Source organism: Dromiciops gliroides, chromosome 1, assembly GCF_019393635.1.
Source record: "Dromiciops gliroides isolate mDroGli1 chromosome 1, mDroGli1.pri, whole genome shotgun sequence".
Lineage (NCBI taxonomy): Eukaryota > Metazoa > Chordata > Mammalia > Microbiotheria > Microbiotheriidae > Dromiciops > Dromiciops gliroides.
The window spans coordinates 345629124-345648538 of NC_057861.1; the positions used below are offsets into that span (position 1 = coordinate 345629124).

Below are 19415 nucleotides of genomic sequence, written 5' to 3' on the forward strand. Positions count from 1 at the left end.
ATAACCTATATCTGATTGCTTGCTGCCTCAAGGAGGAGGGAGGGTAGGAGGGAGGGAATGAGAGGGATAGAATTTGGAACTCAAAATTCTAAATACATAAATAAATAAATATTTTCTAAAAATAGTAAAGGTTATATATACCTATTTTATATACCTATATGCCTGGGGTCCCATAAAAATGTCTTGGGCAAAAAGGGGTCATGAGTGGAAAAGTTTTGAGAAGCTCTGGACTAAAGAACTCTTCTATAATTCTTCCTTACAATATATTTAGGATATATGTAAAAGTCTTGCTTTCAGAATGCCAACAATGATATATTTGGTTTGGGTTTGGGTTCTTTTTTAACTGAACTTATGATTTTATTGGAATATGGAACCCTGAGACAGGAAATTGACATTGACAGACATTGACAACTTCTCTGTAACTCTGATGGATCAAGATGAGGATCAAGAGGGTGAATGACTTGCCCAGAATCACACAAGTAAATATATGTTAAAGGCAGGGCTTGAAGCCAGGTCTTCCTAACTCCAACACCAGCTCCATATCCAGTAAGCCATGCTGTCTCTCAGTAGAATTATTATTCTTCTGAATATAAATTATTTATTACACACTCAGTAAATGCCAGGGACTGTGCAAGAAATTTGATCATCCTATCCTCAAATAAGACAACTGAGTTCATTTCAGGATAGAAAATTTCCCCAAATCATAAAAAAAAAGTAGGATTTGAATCACCAAATCACTCAGGGGCATGTAAATGAGTCAGCATAATGATGCAAAAAGAGCAATGCGTTTAGTATTTGAACTCTGGTTCCACCATCAATGCCTTTGTGATACTGGGTAAGTCCCTTAATCAATGTGGGCCTCTCTTGATAAAATTTGACATAGTATCACAATACCATCTCTAAATAAGGGCAGTGTGAGAAGACATCACATAGAAGTTCAATAGCAAGCCACAAAAACACACCAGCAACCAGCTGACATATTTAACTAAAAAGTTTAAAGCTGCTGAATGAGCTGATCATTTTGGCAGTCCCCTTTCTTAACTGAAGACGAAAGTCAGGAATTGTCCGAACGAACATATTAAAAAGCCTATTCAGTATCTAATATTTATGTCAATGTGCTGAGGTAATTGAGTCCAGTGGTTCTTAGTCATTTCAACTGGCATTGATCAGATGTAGTTAAAATATTTGACTTACAAAGCAAGAAAAGAACAAGAAACCATGGTTTCTGCGATTTCTTTTCCCTTGTTGTTTCTGAGCAATTGGTTGTTCTATTAAATTTGCACAACTGTGAAACTACCCAAATTTCTTAGAACTGCCTCCCCTAGTGTATTTGCTGAAGCATCTTTACAAATATTATATTTATGATCCTCTTAGCTACAGCCTCTATTAACATTGATGAGTCAGTGTCCCTTCCCCAAGTGCTGGTTCCTTTCCCTAAAAAGGCAGATTCCCTCCGAGACTCTAACTTAAGAGTCAGCAAGATCAGAGTTCAAATCTGGATTCAGATGCTCACTTGGCATTGGAACCCATGACAAGTCACTCTAACTCTCTCTGCCTTAGTTTCGTCATCTGTAATGTGGGGATAATAATAGCACCTCTATCACAGTATCGTGGTGAGGATCAGTGAGATAACATATAGAAAGAATTTTGCAGACCTTAAAGTGCTATTAGTTTTTGTTTTTGTTTTTTGCAGGGCAATGAGGGTTAAGTGACTTGCCCAGGGTCACACGGCTAGTAAGTTTCAAGTGTCTGAGGCCAGATATGAACTCAGGTCCTCCTAAATCCAAGATCAGTACTTTATCCACTGTGCCACCTAACTGCTCCATTAAAGTGCTATTATTCTCAGCCAATGATCAGAGATAGTATTTGAAACTGTAGTCCACTGTCTTTCCTCCATTGTTTGGATCTTCCTGGATTTAGCTTATATCAGCTAGGTTAAAGCAAGAGAAAATTTTGCAGTGTCTCTTGGTAATTCCTGCCATCTTGAGCCTTGAAGTCAGCCTGAATCATCTGTCCTTTCTCCTTTTTGTTGCTGTTGCTATTCTGTGCTGAATGTGGAATAGGCTCTCCTCCCAACATCACAGCATTAAGGTTAAATAGAATGAACTTGAAAAACTCTCACACTTAGCATTAGCAGCAATAGAGAAGATATTATTCTCCCATTCCTGTTTCACTTTTTTTTTTTACTATTAACCTCCTCTTGTCTAAGAACAGTTGACTTTGAGTCAGGTAGATGTATTTTTTAATTCCTTCTCAGACACTAGACAAATCACTTAAACTTTCTCTGCCTCAGTTTCCTCATCTTTAAAATGAGCATTATGAGATATATGTAATTTGCTTTGCAAACCTAAATCACTATGTAAATTTTAATAATTATTATTATAAAACATGCTAGTATTTTAGAAATTAGCATTATTATCTCTGATTAAAAAAAAACTAAACAATATTTGAGTATGTCTTCCACTAACCATAATCACATGGGGAAAAAGGGAGTTATTTTTTTATCTAGAATAATGTTTCCTCCTTATGATCATCTGATTCTCCTACATTTATTTTATTCATTCCTAAAAAAAGAGTTTAGCATTAAGTGATATTATAGAATAGCTTTGAATGGCCCAATAATAGGATTTTGTAGCAAATGGTGCTTGGCTACTCTTTATTCTACCTGATTAAATCTCAATTACAAGTCCAGTTAAGTTGTGGTAAAACAAGTTGATTATTTAAATATGTTAGTAATATTTATATCTACATAAGGCAGGTGATGATTGGGAAAGGGAAAAAAATCTATCTTACCAGTTATATAAGGAAGAAATATGCAAAGTGAAGGAATGATAATTATGTTTATCTTGTAGCATTAAAACACAAGCTAGGTAGTATACCTACATGTACACTTGTGAGACCTCAGCTGGAATCTCACTTCTGTCACTTACTAGTAGGGTGATGTTGGCATTTAAGCACTGTGGAATTCTCATCTAGAAAATGAAACAGTTGGACTGGATGATCTCTGAACTCTCTTACAGAGACATGTAATACTCTTCTAATTACTTTATTGTTTTATCGTATGATGATCTTGCAATGGCTATCTTACATTATAAGCAGGTAGTGGGAGGAAACTATATTGAATATTGCTTGGTTCAGAGGGTGACCATGTGAATAAGGAATACTTATACTTTTTAACATATATATGTATATACATATACATACACATATGAACATGAAACAACACTATTACTTTATAGATAGACATAAACATATATACATACACAGACAAAACATATTTGATTACTTCATTAATTTTTATATACTAAAATTTGGGGTACATCATGTACAGCACATAAAGCACCCTGCATAGTTTGTTTTTAACTGTATTGTTTTATGGAAAAGTTATGTCCAAGATATTTTCTTCTTTATCATACTATGGTGTCAGAGAAGATAAAGTAATCCATTTTGCAGAATTGGGGATTAAATTTTGGCACAATTACTACATAATTAATGCTATTTGGCTTGGTTAGACTTAGCACAACTGGACTAAGTAGAAATATTTCTTTACGAGAAGAATTAATAGACTCCCTAAACTATTGCATATAAGAGGAGGTCTGGAAAAAGAGTTGACCAGAAGCACAAACAAATTATAGATAATGGCTGACCGAATGAAATTTAGATGAGGGTTGATTTTAGGAACAAAGTCTTCAATTGGAAAGGAACTTGAGAGAATATTGAATGTAGGGGTAGAATGCTTAGTTTTCGGTGGGCATAATGTTATTGGGTAAGGCTTCAGCAATAAAATCCATCACTGGGTATGTATATAGGGAAGATTTGTGTAAAAACCAACTGGAAACCCTGGAGATGAGAACATTATGAGGAGAGGTTGCTAATGATGAGAAGGGAAGGATAGGGAAGGTAAGGGAATAAACATTTTTGTACCTACTTTGTTCCAGGCACTGCAATAAGTGCTTTTTTTTTAATTTTTTTTTTTTTTTAGTGAGGCAATTGGGGTTAAGTGACTTGCCCAGGGTCACACAGCTAGTAAGTGTTAAGTGTCTGAGGCCGGATTTGAACTCAGGTACTCCTGACTCCAAGGCCGGTGCTCTATCCACGCAATAAGTGCTTTTAACAATTATCTCATTTGATACTTAATAATTATTTTTGAGTTTAGTGATAAGATCTGGTCCCTGTAAATTAGTCAATTAGTCGATTTGTTTTGAAATATTTTCAGTCTACCCAAGATAGTTTTCTGTTTATTGTTAATGGCAAGAGATACATGTAAAGAAACTCAGAATATTTTCTTCAGATAACTTTGTACTTAAGAAACATCTTCACAGAAGACAGAAACTACCTATAGTCATTACTTGAACAAATATGTTGCAAATGCAGAGTAGCATAGAGAAAAGAAAATGAGGATGTACAAAACAGTGGGGCAGGTCTTAGTTCTGGGATGCCCCTAGACAAGTTGTAATTTCTCTCCCTTCCTTAGAGGATGAAATTGACCTGTTATACTTGGCCTCAGATGACAGAACTAGAAAATTGTAAGACAGAAAATTTAGGCATGGTGTAAAAACTTAATAATAATTAAAGCAATCCAAAAGTACAATGGACTGACTATACCCTCTCCTGGAGGACCTCAGGCAAAAGCCTGATGACTCCTTGTGAGTGATGTTGTAGAAGGATCCTTGCTCAGACATTGGTTGGGACATATGGCTTTTGAAGTCCATTCTTACTCTAGTTTCCTGATATGTAAAATTAGAGTTCTAGATTGTGAATGAAGATGTTAAGGGTTGGTATACCCCTCTCCCCTCTGCAGTAAATTATTTTTATGTTGTATATACTTTGTATCCGTGTACATCTTGTCACTTCTCCTCACCCCTAACCTCAATAAAATGTAAGATCCTTAAAGTCAGGGACTGTATTGTTTTTGTCTTTGTAGAACACAGTAGTCCTTAACAAATGCTCATTTAACAAAATGAGTTGAATGGAAAAGTGTGGTACTGAGGACAGAAAACTAGCCCTGGAGTCAGTGGATCTGGGTTCAAATCCTAGCCCTAATCCTTAATACCTGTGTAACCTTGGAAAAGTCATTCAGCCTCCCTTGACCTCAGTTTCCTCATCTGGAAAATGAGGAACTAGATGGTTTCTGAAGTCATCTCTTGTAGTACTGACTCCATGGTCTAAAAATTCAGCCTTGATGATGGGAATTTGCTCAATTTGTCTAGGCCACTTCTCAAAGTAGAAAAATGTAAAAAGTATTCTAAAAGTTTAAATAAAGCAACCCCTTCCTCCACTCTCCCAAAATAAGAAGAGTAACAAACCTTCTAAGACATGCTCTTAAAAACAAATAAATGGAGAGGAAAGAAGGAAGGGAGTGAGGGAGGAGGGAAGATAGATAGATTCACTTTGATAACCTCTCATTTCTGTCTGGCTGGTTTGGCCCAACTCTGGTAGAATATGAGAACGTAAGTACATGAAAAGTTATTTTACCCCGCAATTGGGGGCAAAGGAATCACATTCTTTTATTAGCATCTCAGCTCTTAGCCAATAAATCTTAAGATCATAGATTTAGTGCTGAAAGGGGGTGGTATATGTCACTGAGACCCCCTTCTTCATTTTATAGATGAGAAAGCTAAAGGCCAGAAAAATATGTGACTTATCCAGAATATTACAGCTAACATCTAATGTAAAATTCAAAGCTGGGTTTTCCAAGTCCAACATAGATTTTATTCACTACAGCACACTTCATCTTTATCCCTTAACAAGTATTTACCAAGTACCTGGCATGGATCAGTCTCTATGCTAAGCACCTGGATGTACGTGTATAAGGGAAAGAGTTCCTGCCCTCAGGAACTTATATGCTAGTGGGGGAGATAATACATAGATTAAAAAGTGTACATAAAATATTTACAAAATGAGATAATATATTAAAGTACTTTGCAAGCCTTGAACACCAAACATTACCTATTATCACGGTCAGGTATGCTAATATAAGTCTTAGGATTTAGAAAGCTTTTCTCTCCCAACAACCTGGGTGGCATATAAGACAAATATCTACAATTTACAGATGAAGAATTTGAGGTTCAGAGAGGTTGTAACTTGCCCAAGGTCAGAGAGTTGGCAGGCCAGGCACTGAAACAAAAAGTCTTTTTAGCTCCATATCTAATGTCCTTTCTACTACACCACTGCCTCTAAAGAATCATCATAGAGGGATTAAAAACAACAAAGTTTTTAATTTAAATTAGATTTGTGCATAAATTGCATTACAGGGTCTGGTTTTGTGAGATTTTACAACTGATCAGCCCTCAAATTGGGATGGTTAAAAAGGCTGGATTTTTTCAATATATCACTGTAAATTTTAATGATAATAACAATAATAATAAATAATAGCTGACTTATATAGTACTTTAAAGTTTGCAAAGCAATTTACACATGATTTCATTTGATCTTCATGACAGCCCTTGGGGGAAGAGAACAAGCATTTATTAAGAACCTACTAAGTGCCAGTATTGTGCTAAGTGCTTTACAAATATCTCAGTTGATGCTCACAACAACCCTGGAAGGTGGGGACTATTATTTTGCCCATTTTACAATTGAGGAAACTGAGGCTAACAGCAGTAAAGTGACTTTTGCAGGGTCACACAGCTAGTAAGTGTCTGAGGTCAAATCTGAATTCAAGTCTTCCTAACTCCAGGTCCAATACTCTAGCCATTAAGCCATTAACAATATCTTCTATCTTCATATATGCACTTGGTACCTTTGCACGTGAGGAAGCAGACTGACTTCATCACTTTCCCAAGACATTTAACCCAAAGCAATGAATTCTCAAAATCTATATATTTCTGTATGAAGGTTTCTACCACCACCCCACCAGAAGACAAGGGACTGGATACCGGGTTATACAGAAAAAGGCAATCAATTAAAAGCCAGATTAAGGATCTCCCTTAGGGGCAGCTAGGTGGTGCAGTAGATAAAGCATTGACCCTGGATTCAGGAGGACCTGAGTTCAAATCCAGCCTCAGACACTTGACACTTACTAGCTGTGTGACCCTGGGCAAGTCACTTAACCCTCATTACCCCACAAATAAATAAATAAATAAATCTCCCTTAGACTTGTGTGCCCATGTGTTTCAGAGTACTGGTATTGGTAGGGTGGGGTGGTAAACCTGGCACCTTCATCACAGACCCACTCTTCTTAAATATACATGTTGTACAAGAAACAATGGTACCTCAAAGAGTGCCAGACCTCAGAGTCCTTTTAGGATATAATGATTTTTATTTTTTACAAGCTGATGTTGTTTTCATTTAAGTTAATAGAAGAAAGATACCCTCAATTTTCTGCTGAGAAATCTTCCCCGCCCCCCCCCATGAAGGGTTTAAAGTGAGACAGGGGACTAATAAGACTGATCTTAAGAACAATGAGGTCACTTTCTATAAGCATGTCTCACATGATTTCATTTTCCCCATCCATCAGACTGTAAATATAAGGATGATAGATCTTGCTAATCCTTTTAAAGATAAGATCTGATGACAGGATATCCAGACAGGCAAATCCATTAAAAATAGTATCTTGGCCCACAAGAGTGAAAATTGAACATGCTTTTGACTTCTCAGAGTTTGTAAAATTAACACCCACAGCACCTTAGTCCTGTTCAGTTCTTGATATGTAGCAGTGTAGCTTTGCATGATTCAGCAAAGAAATTCTATCTTTGAAGATTAAAACAATTCAGTGCCTGGATTTATTTAGCTCATTACAAATATCAACTTTAGTTTCACGAGCCTAACTTTTCAGGCACAGAAGAAATGCAGGAATTGTAAAGTTTTAAGTCCTGATGTGCCAGTGGACATAGTTTTTGGTTCCCTCATCAAGGGGCTGTATTCCCAATCCAGGTTTCCTCCTTTCCAAATGTTAGGCCCCTGCTTCTTTGCCAACCAGTTGTCAGTAATGAGCTCTCCATGCTGAGATGAAAAGGCCTGGGGGCCCACCTTCAGGCAGTGAGGCTGGATGAGGAAGTGTTCCAGCAGACAGCCCCATCTCGGCTTGTCCAGTCAGCGATCAGAACATCTGTCCAAATAGACTACAGAGGAAAATGTGACTGCTGAGTTCTGGGCAGGTTGTCCTCCATTTCCTTCAACATTTAGCTCTAGTCTTTGGAGGGCTTGGACATTGAGAATATTAAGACACTGAATTTTTTTTCCAATCAAGCATGTACAAAGATGGCAGTCTATATAGCTTAGGGGCTGTACATAGTATTCGCTTACATGTTTACTTAATGTTAAAGTCTGTCTGCTGTTTGAAGATGGGACCCTCACCACTTTAACTGGTTTGACAGAATGCCAAAACATAGCCACTTAATAAATCCCATTTAATCCTGATGACTAGTTCTGGGAGATGGATAAAGAGTAAAACCCCAATTTAATAGAGAAGGAAAGTGAACTACAGAATGAATAACAGCTGGGATCACAACACCAGAGTGCCCCCTCCTAAATTCTGGGTTCAAGCATTGGTTTGATCACTACATGTCAGGAATATTTGTTGTAGAAAGGCTTTATGGTGTTGAGTAAGGGTTGTACTAAGTGACCTCAGAGGACCCCTCCTGCTCTAACATTCCATGAGTCTGACTGTCTCCATGTTGTTACCCTATGCTGCCTCACATTCAAATTGTAACCTATGCAACCTCCAATAGGACACAAAGTTTCCGTGCTACCTCTTCATAAATACAAGGTTTTGAGCTATGAGAAATTATAGAAATCATCTAGACCAGAGGTTTCAAACAAGAGGCCCATGGGCCACATTTGGCCCACAACACTCCCAAGAGCAGCCCAAACCAGGTATGATTTGAAAATATTTGACAAAATGAATATGCAATAAAACATTGATAATATAAATATGTGGTTTTCTAAGTCAGTGTTATGCTCACAGGGATCTTTATACATGGTTTAATGGCTCCTGTTCGAGTTTGACACCACCAATCTAGACCATTCCTCTTCTTTTACAGATAAATAAACTGAGGCCTGAGAGGTTAGTGACAAGCCCAAAGTCATATGGATTTCAAAGCCAAGATGTGAACGCATGACCCTTCATTCCTAATCCTTTGTACTTTTTACTATATCATCATTTTTTCTGTTTCCTGGTTCAGAACACCCATGCAGAATTCTGGGAAATCTATGCTGGGCAATTTAACGCACCTTCTCAAGCATCAAGAAGCAACTTCTTTATACAAATAATAGGAAAGAAGGAAGGAAGGAAAGATAAGAAAATGTAATGGTTTACTGTGATTCCCTAAGTCTACAGTAACAATAGCTTACATTTATTTAGTGCTTTAAGGTTTGAGAAGTGTTTTACAAATATTATCTCATTTTACCCTCAAAATAACCCTGGGAGGAGGGTACTATTATCTCCATTTTATTGATGAAGAAAAAAAGGCAGACAGGTTAAATTACTTACCCAGGGCCACACAGCTAGTAAGTGTCTGAGGCCAAGTCTTTGAACCCAAGTTTCTCTGACTCTAGTTCCGAATCTCTATAGACCCCCACCCCCGACCACCCAGTCACGATTGACTCCAAAAGTCAAAACTCTTTCTGACTCTTACAATTTTGTTTCTTGTGGATTGTTGTGCTTCCAAGTCAAGTGAGCTCACTTTGGGCTTCCTACCATTAGTTTCCATACCAGTTTCTTTCCTCAGCTGCCACCTGTCATGACTGTCTGTAGAGCAACAGAGGTTGTTCTTTTCCCCTCCCTTTTTCACCCCACCTCCCACCCCTGTATGACTGCCCAATGGGTTCTCTTTCCCTAAGAACTCTTCTCCATCACTTCCCAGCCTTTTGGCCAAAGTCAAAGGGAACAGGATTTCTCTCTGTGTAATACCCTCCCACAGAAGTGACATTCTCCCTCCTTAGGTCTCCTACTGCCAGCCTTTGCAAGCTGAGTTTACCTGGCTGGTTTGTTGACATCTTGTCAAATCCAATCTGTATTTTTCATCCTTACCATTCCTTGTTCTGAGCTCTTCAGGGCCAAGGTATTGATGCACCCATCCCTCAGATACTATGAGCACATGGGTTACATCCACATTTACTCTTCAAATGGATTTCTCAAGTTTCATTACAGACAGGTAGATTCCCCAATTGGCACATGTTTAAGTGCTTCTTCCCTAGTGGTATTATAAAGGATAGGATGGTATGGGCCAGCAGCAGCATGTGTAGTTCCATGCATTTGTGCAGACTATCCTCCAAGCCTGATTGCCTTCCATTTGCCTCTCCCCCTCTTTCAATTCCTAGCTTCCCTGACCAAACACCACCTCTTTTGCTCACCCAGCCCAAGCATAGTTTTTGGTGCTCTCTTTTCAACTGACCTTGTATTTATTTATTCATCCGAATACATATGGTAGGGGCTAAAGACAATGTAAACTTCTTGAAAACAGGGATGATTTTGTTGGTACCTGTGTATGTGTGCCCTCACTGCCTAGCACAGTTCATCACTCAAGGCAGGTGATTAGTATGTGTTTATTGAATTGAAATGATATTAATCCCTAAGAGATTATACATGTTAAATATATGGGTCTCCCCCTTATTTTCTCTTAAACTTTCTCTACCCAAAAGTTAGATTTCCTAACTGGCAGTTTTAAGAACTCACTGCATAATGAGAAGTCATTTTTAAAAGAAATGATAAGAAAGTGAGTCTAGTTCCTCATCTGAGCTAATGCTCAGGAATCATGCAGATAACCATTTGTCAGCCAGTTGAAGGATTAGACTTATGAGAATGTTTCCCAGGGACAATTTATATTGCAGAGATCATCAAAAATTTCTTAATGTGAAATGAGAATATAAGAGAGGCTTACAAACTTCCTGAAAAGGTGCAGAGAAAAAAATACAGTCTTACTTTTGTAAGAGCTGCTGTGGCAAACACACATTAACTAGTGTTCCAATTTTCAGAGCGCCACTCTGAATCTGGCAGGGCTGGTCCTTCAAAGACACACTCAATCCATCTCCAGGTATTTACTTGAAGCCTTTGCAGCACAGTAGGACCTGCCAGGTCTTTGCATCTACTGGCATAGCCTTGGTAAACCCAGGGGCACCTTCATGCCCTGATGTGGGAACAGAGGAGGATTTTAGAGGAAGAAAAATAAATGTCAGCACAGTAAAAATTATGTGTATGCTGGAACCTTAGTTTAATCTTTTCCAGGCTCTGAACTGAAAAAAATGTGTTATTAGGGAAAATAATGTTATAATGAGGTCCTTCTGTAATTCTAATACTAAATCCCTTGGACAGTTTCCAAGATGGACCCTGCCTTATACTGAGGTCTGTATTACAGTTAATCAAGGTATCAAGATAAGCATTATTCTATGCCTTTGAGGCACCAAAGACAAAAAAAAATGTATAGCATGATAATTTAGAAATAAAGGCTTAGCTTAATCATGTGCTTATTCATTGATTAGTCCTTCCTTGCAGTAATTTTCTTTTTTTGGTGTGGGGGGGTAGAAATGGTATAATGGTATGACACAGACTTAATTGATCTTAAATTTTCAAAAGTTAGACAAAATTTTAAAACATTGTTATCTTTAAATAGTAGTTATTATCACTTTGAGGAAGTATTTAACACTTTTTGAGCAAATTCTCTGTATTGCTTCTTTACAGGATTAACCTTTTGTCTAATGCTTAAGGTGTCATCTAATGTTAACATTATCTCAGAGTTTGGATTCTAGCCCAAACATAATATGTCTGCTTGTGTGGCAGCTTTATGTCAAGACACTTTACTTAAATCAATTACCCATGTCAGAAGTTTGCGTCTTGAAAGGAAGTATCCCAAATCTGGAACCAAAATGTTATTGACATAAAATGAATTTTTTAAATGGCTTGTAGCTTTCTTGAGAAACAGTTGGTGAATGGTGGCAAATGGGGCATAAAAATGAAAGAAATGATGCCAGAAAATACTATCTAGCCTGGCAATTGAAGACCATAAAACCCTAGCATTTCTCCAGGCACTCCTGGGAGACAAAAGCATATGTCTGAAGTGACTGAGCTGATGGAAAGTACTATGTATGGCTCAATCTTTTAATGTCTGAAATTGGAACCATGACTTTGACTTGACACTTTACCAACCCTTTATTTTGTCCAAATTGGAGAGTTGGAGACTTAGAAAAAAGCAAAACTATACTAGAGCCAAACAATATGACAGCGTGCTACTGTATGCATCTAGTTTTGGGATATTACTCCTGAAGATCAAGGAGTTACAGAAACCTAAGATGGCAAAGGGCAGGCTCTTGTGTTGACTTTGACTGTTTCATGAGCTGAAATCAAGACTTTTCCCCCACAGCTCTGCCCATGACACAGAACAGACTCTTTGGGTTTCCAGATACAGTATGAATGAGCTTTGTTCAAGAGAAGGGTTTCTTAATGATGTGCAGTCAAGAGGGGAGGGGAAAGACCGGATCAACACAGTTGGAATGGCTTAAGACGGTGGAGACAGAAGGACTTAACAAGATGGTGTGAAAAGTCTTGAAGCAGCCAAGATGTCTGTTGTAACCCCTGTGTGGACACACCAATTATAATTTATAAGGCTTTGGGAAAGGGAGAACAAATATAAGAAAGGAGGAGAATGTAGAAACCACCATATCTGCAAACAGGGATAACAAAGACAGAGAATGGAGAGGGATTATCAATGGAAGAAAAAGCCAAGCAACACATGCTAGACTGGATTTCATAATAAGGATAGATTGATTGAGAATGTTTTTAATTTTTTCTTAATAGATTGGCCCTGCCTGTACTGGAAAGCTGAAACCTTTCCATACTTAAAATTGGACAGTTGTTTTACTATTCTGGGTACACAAGCTGACATTACAGATTTTCTGTAATTTCTCACAAATACAATGATATCTGTTTAGGAAACACACTTAATACATAATATTTTAGACCTGCCACAGACAGAGGTGGACTAAGGCATGTATTGTTACTTCTTTTTCACATATAGGAAAACCATAGAGCCTGTTTTCCTGCATTTTACTCCAGGACTTTCACATAACTTGGAGAATTTAGAACACAAATCCTTTTTTTTTTTCATTTTGTTTGTCTTGCTATTCAGACTAACCTTTCATACAGACCTCAGTCCCCATTCAACAGGAGTTCATTTGAGCTAGTATAATATGACTTTTAATAAGTTGTTCTACCTTTGCCTCAATTTCTTGAATTGGAAAACACATTGATACCTTGATCAGTCATGATTTCATAAGTACGAGTACTCATACCTCCAATGCACATCATAACTCAGTCAGATCTTTTCATCCTTTTAATTCTTGCCAATGTCCTTCCAGAAATTCTCCATGGATTACCTACCTAATATGCTAGAGGTCCTGCTCTTTGTCTTTTAATACATCATGAATAACATTGCATTTTGTGTTGTCCATCTCTTATCTTGTACTCTCTCTTTATGTCCAACCAATCTCCTTTCCTAGTTCTATATGTCTCTGGTGATATTTCTATAGGTGAATTCAGTGACCTGCTTTCACCTACCATATGCCTTTTCCTTGTACTTTCGATTATTTATTCTTTTGATTTTTCTGAGGTCAATGGTAGACCCTGATTCAGGATCACATAGAATAACAAGGAGGACATTGATATAAAAAAAAAAAAAGATGGGCTTTGGTGACATTGGGCTATATGATTTCATTGAAAGCATAGTGGAAATGGAATCATGGAATAAATTTACCTAGTATATAATATTTAGGGTTTTCATAAACAAAGATGAATTAAAACAGTGAAAAATGTTTATCATTCACATCAAAAATGCATAACACCTGTCTTTAAATTTGAAAAATATTCTGCTGCATACAAGGTAGTTCTACATATTGGAGGATAAGAAGAGTTGAGGAAAATGGAGAGAAGAATTCAAAAGGGAAGTAAGTCAGTAGGTCAGAATATAGAGATGATGGGGACAGCCAGGTGGTGTAGTGGATAAAGCACCGACCCTGGATTCAGGAGGACCTGAGTTCAAATCTGGCCTCACACACTTGATACTTACTAGCTGTCTGACCTTGGGCAAGTCACTTAATCTTCATTGCCCCACAAAAAAAAAATAAATAGGGCAGCTAGGTGGCACAGTGGATAGAGCACTGGCCCTGGATTCAGGAGGACCTGAGTTCAAATCCAGACTCAGACACTTGACACTTACTAGCCGTGTAACCCTGGGCAAGTCACTTAACCTTCATTGCCCCCCCCAAAAAAAATAAAAAAATAAATAGAATATGGAGATGATGATGGTGATTATTATGATGACAATGATAATTATAGCAGCTTGCATTTATATAGCACTTTAAAGTTTGCAAAGCACTTTACAAATATCATCTTTAAATTTAGAGGCAGCTGGTGGCACAGTAGATAAAGTACGGGACCTCAGGTGAAGAAGATCTGATTTCAAATATAACCTTAGACATTTACTAGCTATGTGACCCTGGGCAAGTCCCTTAGCTTCTACTTGCCTCAGTTTCCTCAACTGTAAAATGAGGATAGTAGTAGTATCTACTTCACAGAATTGTTGTGAAGTTCAAATGAAATAATATTTGTAAAAATGTGCTTGGCCCATGGTGGGTGCTAGATAAATGTTTATTCCCTTTCTCCTTTATTTTATGTTCTCCTCATAACAACCCAATAGGGTAGATGCTATCATCATCATCATCATCAGATTTTACAGATGAGGAAGCTGAGGCAGGCATAGGTTAAGTGAGTTTCCCAGGGTCACACAGCTAATAAGTGATTGAAGCTGGATTTGAACTCAGGTCATCCCAAATCTAGGTCTAGCACTCAATCCACTGTACCACCTACCTGAAAAATATTAATTCTTCAGTGTGAAAAAATATTATGATTTTCCCTAGTATTATTATTGTAAGAAATTAATACTAATAATGATAAATCTATTAAAAATAGAAATAGTAAGTATAATTACCTTCTTTCTGGCATGGAAGATGGATAGATATTCACAAATCTTGATGACTTTTTTCTCCTAGCTGGTCAGTGGGAAACTGGAGCACCTGCAGCCTGACCTGTGGCATCGGAGAACAATCTAGGCTGGTTCAGTGCATGCAGCAGATTCACTCTAAATCAGAGGTTGTCTCTGCCACTCTTTGCTCTCAGCCAATCCCTCCCAGCAGACAGATCTGCAATACTCAGAGCTGCCCACCAGCCTGGAGTGCAGGGCCCTGGTCAGAGGTAAGTTATTCAGATTGCAAGCAGGGAGCAGAGAAATGAGGTTGGTACATGTTTCCAATCCCTTGCTTTTACTGATGCCATTTAGAGCCTTTCTCCTAAAGAGCCCTTTGCTGGATTTTCTTTTTTGTCATTTACTCACTGCTCTTCTTTAGTGTTCAAGAACATGTGGGAAAGGATGGAAAAAGAGATCTGTGACCTGTAAAAGCACTAACCCGTCTGCCCGGGCTCAGATTCTGCCTGATGCTGTCTGTTTCACAGAAATAAAACCCCAAACTCAAGAAGCCTGTTTGCTTAAACGCTGCCATAAGCACAAGAAACTACAATGGCTTGTGTCTGCCTGGTCAGAGGTAGGTATGTCTCTATTCCAATAAATCGCTAGAATGTCACTCCAGTAGCAGTGAAAGAAGGTGCTAAACCAGTTAATTCTTTTCAAAGACACTGGTTATCTTTTTCAGAAGGGACTCAGGTCCAACAGTGAACATTTTCTGAAAACTACCCTTTGAAGTATACTGGTCACAGAGAGTTTAAGTGACTTGTATGTGGTTGTAGTATCAATGTCCCCAAAGGAATCCAGATCCCTTGGTTCCAACGCCAGTGTCCTTTTCACTATAATACACTGCCTCTTATTTAAAAGAAAAATCATACTTACGTGAATAGTGATGTCCATGGGAGCATCATCTTCAAAATACAAAAAAAAAAAAACCAATGAATAGATTACTCTGACTAGTTGACTAGTACCTGATTGAATTCAATTGAGTATCTCCTTTGGGTTGACACATTACATTTATTGAAGATGCTTATCTAAAGTTTGTATCAGGCACCAGGCTCTTGGTGCATCTTGTCTAAAATGGGCATTAGAGGCTACTTTTAAATTTGAGAAATAGAAGATTTTTAAACCATGAAAAAATGACTCTACCAGGGACATTCAAATGAATAATTTTGGGATAACCAGTTATTAGGATTATATGCAAAACAGGATTCTCAATTTGCTTTAGAATCAATTATATCTTTTAAAGGAAAAATTTAAACACCATCTCTCATTGTTGTTCATAAGTCCCTTTGATCAGAAAGATGTTTAGGAGAAATCACAGTGATAGCAGAAGATAAACTGTGATACAGAGGTATCAAACTCTCTGTTCAAGGTATGCAAGTACCTGTAAAACTCCTGACTGTGGCCTACACTAGATTAAAATGTATATGGAAAATGATTAACAAAATAAATAAAAGATACAATACAATGTAGTTGATATGAATCTGTGACTGTCTAAATCAACATACAGTAGCAGGGATCTGTTTCTATTTGAGGTTGACACCCCTCACGTAAAAAATAGGACTGAAGAGTATTTTGTATCTTCTACAACTTTGGTATACCTACTTCTAAGATAAGAAGGAGGAAAAATATTTTGATATCTGAAATGATTCAATTGATTTCATGGCCTTTATTATGATATTCCTGACAGTAATACTATAATCCACATGCAGCACTTATGTCCATGTGGACATAAAACTCAGGTCTTGGGCACAGTCACCATTAAGTAGATACATAGAGCTTAACAAAAGCTAGCTGCCCCCTCACACACCCCTTTTAAAATGTTTCTGGGGGCAGCTAGGTGGCGCAGTGGATAAAGCACCGACCCTGGATTCAGGAGGACCTGAGTTCAAATCCAGCCTCAGACACTTGACACTTACTAGCTGTGTGACCCTGGGCAAGTCACTTAACCCTCATTACCTGGCAAAATAAATAAATAATATAAAAAAATGTTTCTGGTTTTATCTGGAAGTCAGGTTCAGGTTGTTCATGTGACCTCATGGAATAGAAACTGTTCACTCTCTACTTTTGGGGAAGTATAATATACCTAAGTGCTTTGCTTTCAGGAGCATATACAATTGGCTTTCTAGGACAACAGTCCCTTTGTGAAGCCTGACAGTGCTCATGAACTTTTGCATCCAACACTGGGATATGCCAGTTGGCCCTGTGTTTTCTCTTTCAATGAAGACTTAAATAAGTTCCAGTACAACGTGAGAGCATCTACTGGGGAGATGCCATTTGGTCTCACTCCCAGGCATTATTCCTTTCTTCTCTTCTCCTGCGTCCACTCTTTAGCTTCTGTACTATGCCGATGATCTCCATCACAGTTGGCCCAGCCCAGTTGGCCTTAATGGCCTCATGGTAAGGTGGGATAAAGAATATTGTGAGGCCTAGTCTTGGCAGCAAACTCAACCCATAGTCATTGTAGTGGGGGGAAAAAACTGCTGAGAAAGGAGCATAGAGGAAGTGCTCACCAAGCAGAAGCTGTATTATTTAAGCAGGAGATCATCCATAACCACTCAGGAGAAGAAACAGGGATGCCAAGTGCCAAACAAAGAAACAGCCAGGGACATATATAACCAGGTAACCAAGCAAAGGTTCAGAAAACACAGGAATTCAATGAGTCTTGGATGGGTTACACAGTGCCATCAGTCACAATGTCACTTTGCATGCTCATTGAGTCCTGTGTTTCAGAGGGTTATGCCTATGCTGCTCTGTTCTGCCAACAAGTATCGCCTGGTACTGAAAGTCAGTATGCGCTCTTAGTTAAAACAATTAAATCTAGGATCTACTAAGTTTTGTTATATTTATCTTAAAACTGTTGACAATTTTAACCTCCAGGTTAACCTTTGTTCTAAAACTGTTGCTTCAGTGGAATTATTTTAATCCCTTATTTTTTCTTTTAGTGCTCTGTAACTTGTGAAAGAGGAATACAGAAAAGGTTGTTAAAATGTGCAGAAAAATATGTTTCTGGAAAATACAGAGAGCTGGCTTCAAAGAAATGCTTACATTTGCCAAAGCCAAACCTGGACTTGGAAAGAGAATGCGCCCTGTTTTCATGTCCCAAGCAACCAGTGTACTCTGCAGTGAGGCATGCGAGGGGCACTTGGTATTCTTCTCCCTGGTCTCAGGTACTTGACAGTTTTGAATTTTTAGAGGCTTAGTAAGCAAAATTTATGGCCCTACTGTTTGGTGGTGAAGTTTAAACAGTGATGTTTCCTTAGAGTTTCAGTCCCCAATGTCCTATTAAACTACTTTATTACATTTCTCTCAAGGGTATAGAAGTTTGTGTATATGTGTCTTTTAGGGGATGATATCCAGTTGTTACAGAGCCATTAAGAACATGTTTGTGTCTTTTGCTCAGAATTATCACCACTCATCACATCTAGAAAGATTTAATTCTATGGGTTAGAGCAGGGCAGAATTGCCCATAGAATAAGTATGAAGAGAAATAACAACTCCAAAATGAACAGGTGGATTAAAGTTCATGGTATATTAACTAGGGAGTTGCACAAGTCCAAATATATACGAGATATCATGTGAATTGTTTACATGCATTTAAGTAGAGTCAGCTTTTGGCTGGTAAAATCGGTGAGGTTCGTCTTTTGTCCATATCATTTTCTCCCCCACCTGTCTGCTCCCTCTTTCCCCAATTCTATTTTTCCCCTTAAACAAATATGCAAAATAACAACAAAATGTTCATTTATGGTCTTTGTCTCATTGTTGGACATTTTAGTATGTCTTTTATATAGGAGCACATGGTATAGCCCTGATTATATCCCTCATATCTTGTTCTCTCCTTCTTCATCTTCATTTTTCTTCATTTCTCTTCATTCCTTTTCTTTTCCCTTTCATTGATTTCCCTTTTGCTACCTCTGCATTTTTCTACAACCCATATTTCTTTGCCTTCCATTTCTCTGGGTGAAGAAGAAAGAAGATATAGAAAGGGTAAGACATGGAGAGGAAGATTCACTGCACAAGCAGTATTTGGTTTTTAATTCTGGACAAAATGTAGTGCCCTTATTTTTTTGACTATCTTATCTGACTACACATAGCAGTGACTGCATTTGGGTCCTTTCGTGAGCCAATCACTCTTAAGTACTTTCATCTTGTAACATCCTTCTGATTCTCTCCCCAAAAAACCTAAAACAATTCAGTAAGTATGGCCTTAAGGAGAAATGCCCACCTTCCCCATTATGGTAGAAATTTCTGTTTCCTCATCTAACATATAGGAACAAGGAATCTCCCATCAGTCTAGGTCACCCCTGACTCTTTTGAGGATAAAAAGAGAATCAGAAATTTTCAGTTCTTTGATTCTTTGTTCTCAATTCCAAAGATAACTGACTGTATCAGCCTTTCAAGACAGCAAAATTAAGTTGTCTATCCATGTCTTTTTCCCCTCTGGTCCCTGGTATATACAAT

The 19415-nt window shown here is 37.9% G+C and overlaps 1 protein-coding gene across 1 annotated transcript in view; it reads left to right on the top strand.

The window, feature by feature from the left end:
• The window catches only part of ADAMTS16 (ADAM metallopeptidase with thrombospondin type 1 motif 16), a 240267-nt gene that overhangs the window by 203832 nt on the left and 17020 nt on the right, over positions 1–19415 (top strand). The window contains exons 19-21 of the mRNA XM_043976059.1: positions 14983–15184; positions 15337–15531; positions 17900–18124. Coding sequence (XP_043831994.1) covers positions 14983–15184; positions 15337–15531; positions 17900–18124 — 622 coding nt within the window. The remainder of the gene's footprint in view (positions 1–14982; positions 15185–15336; positions 15532–17899; positions 18125–19415) is intronic.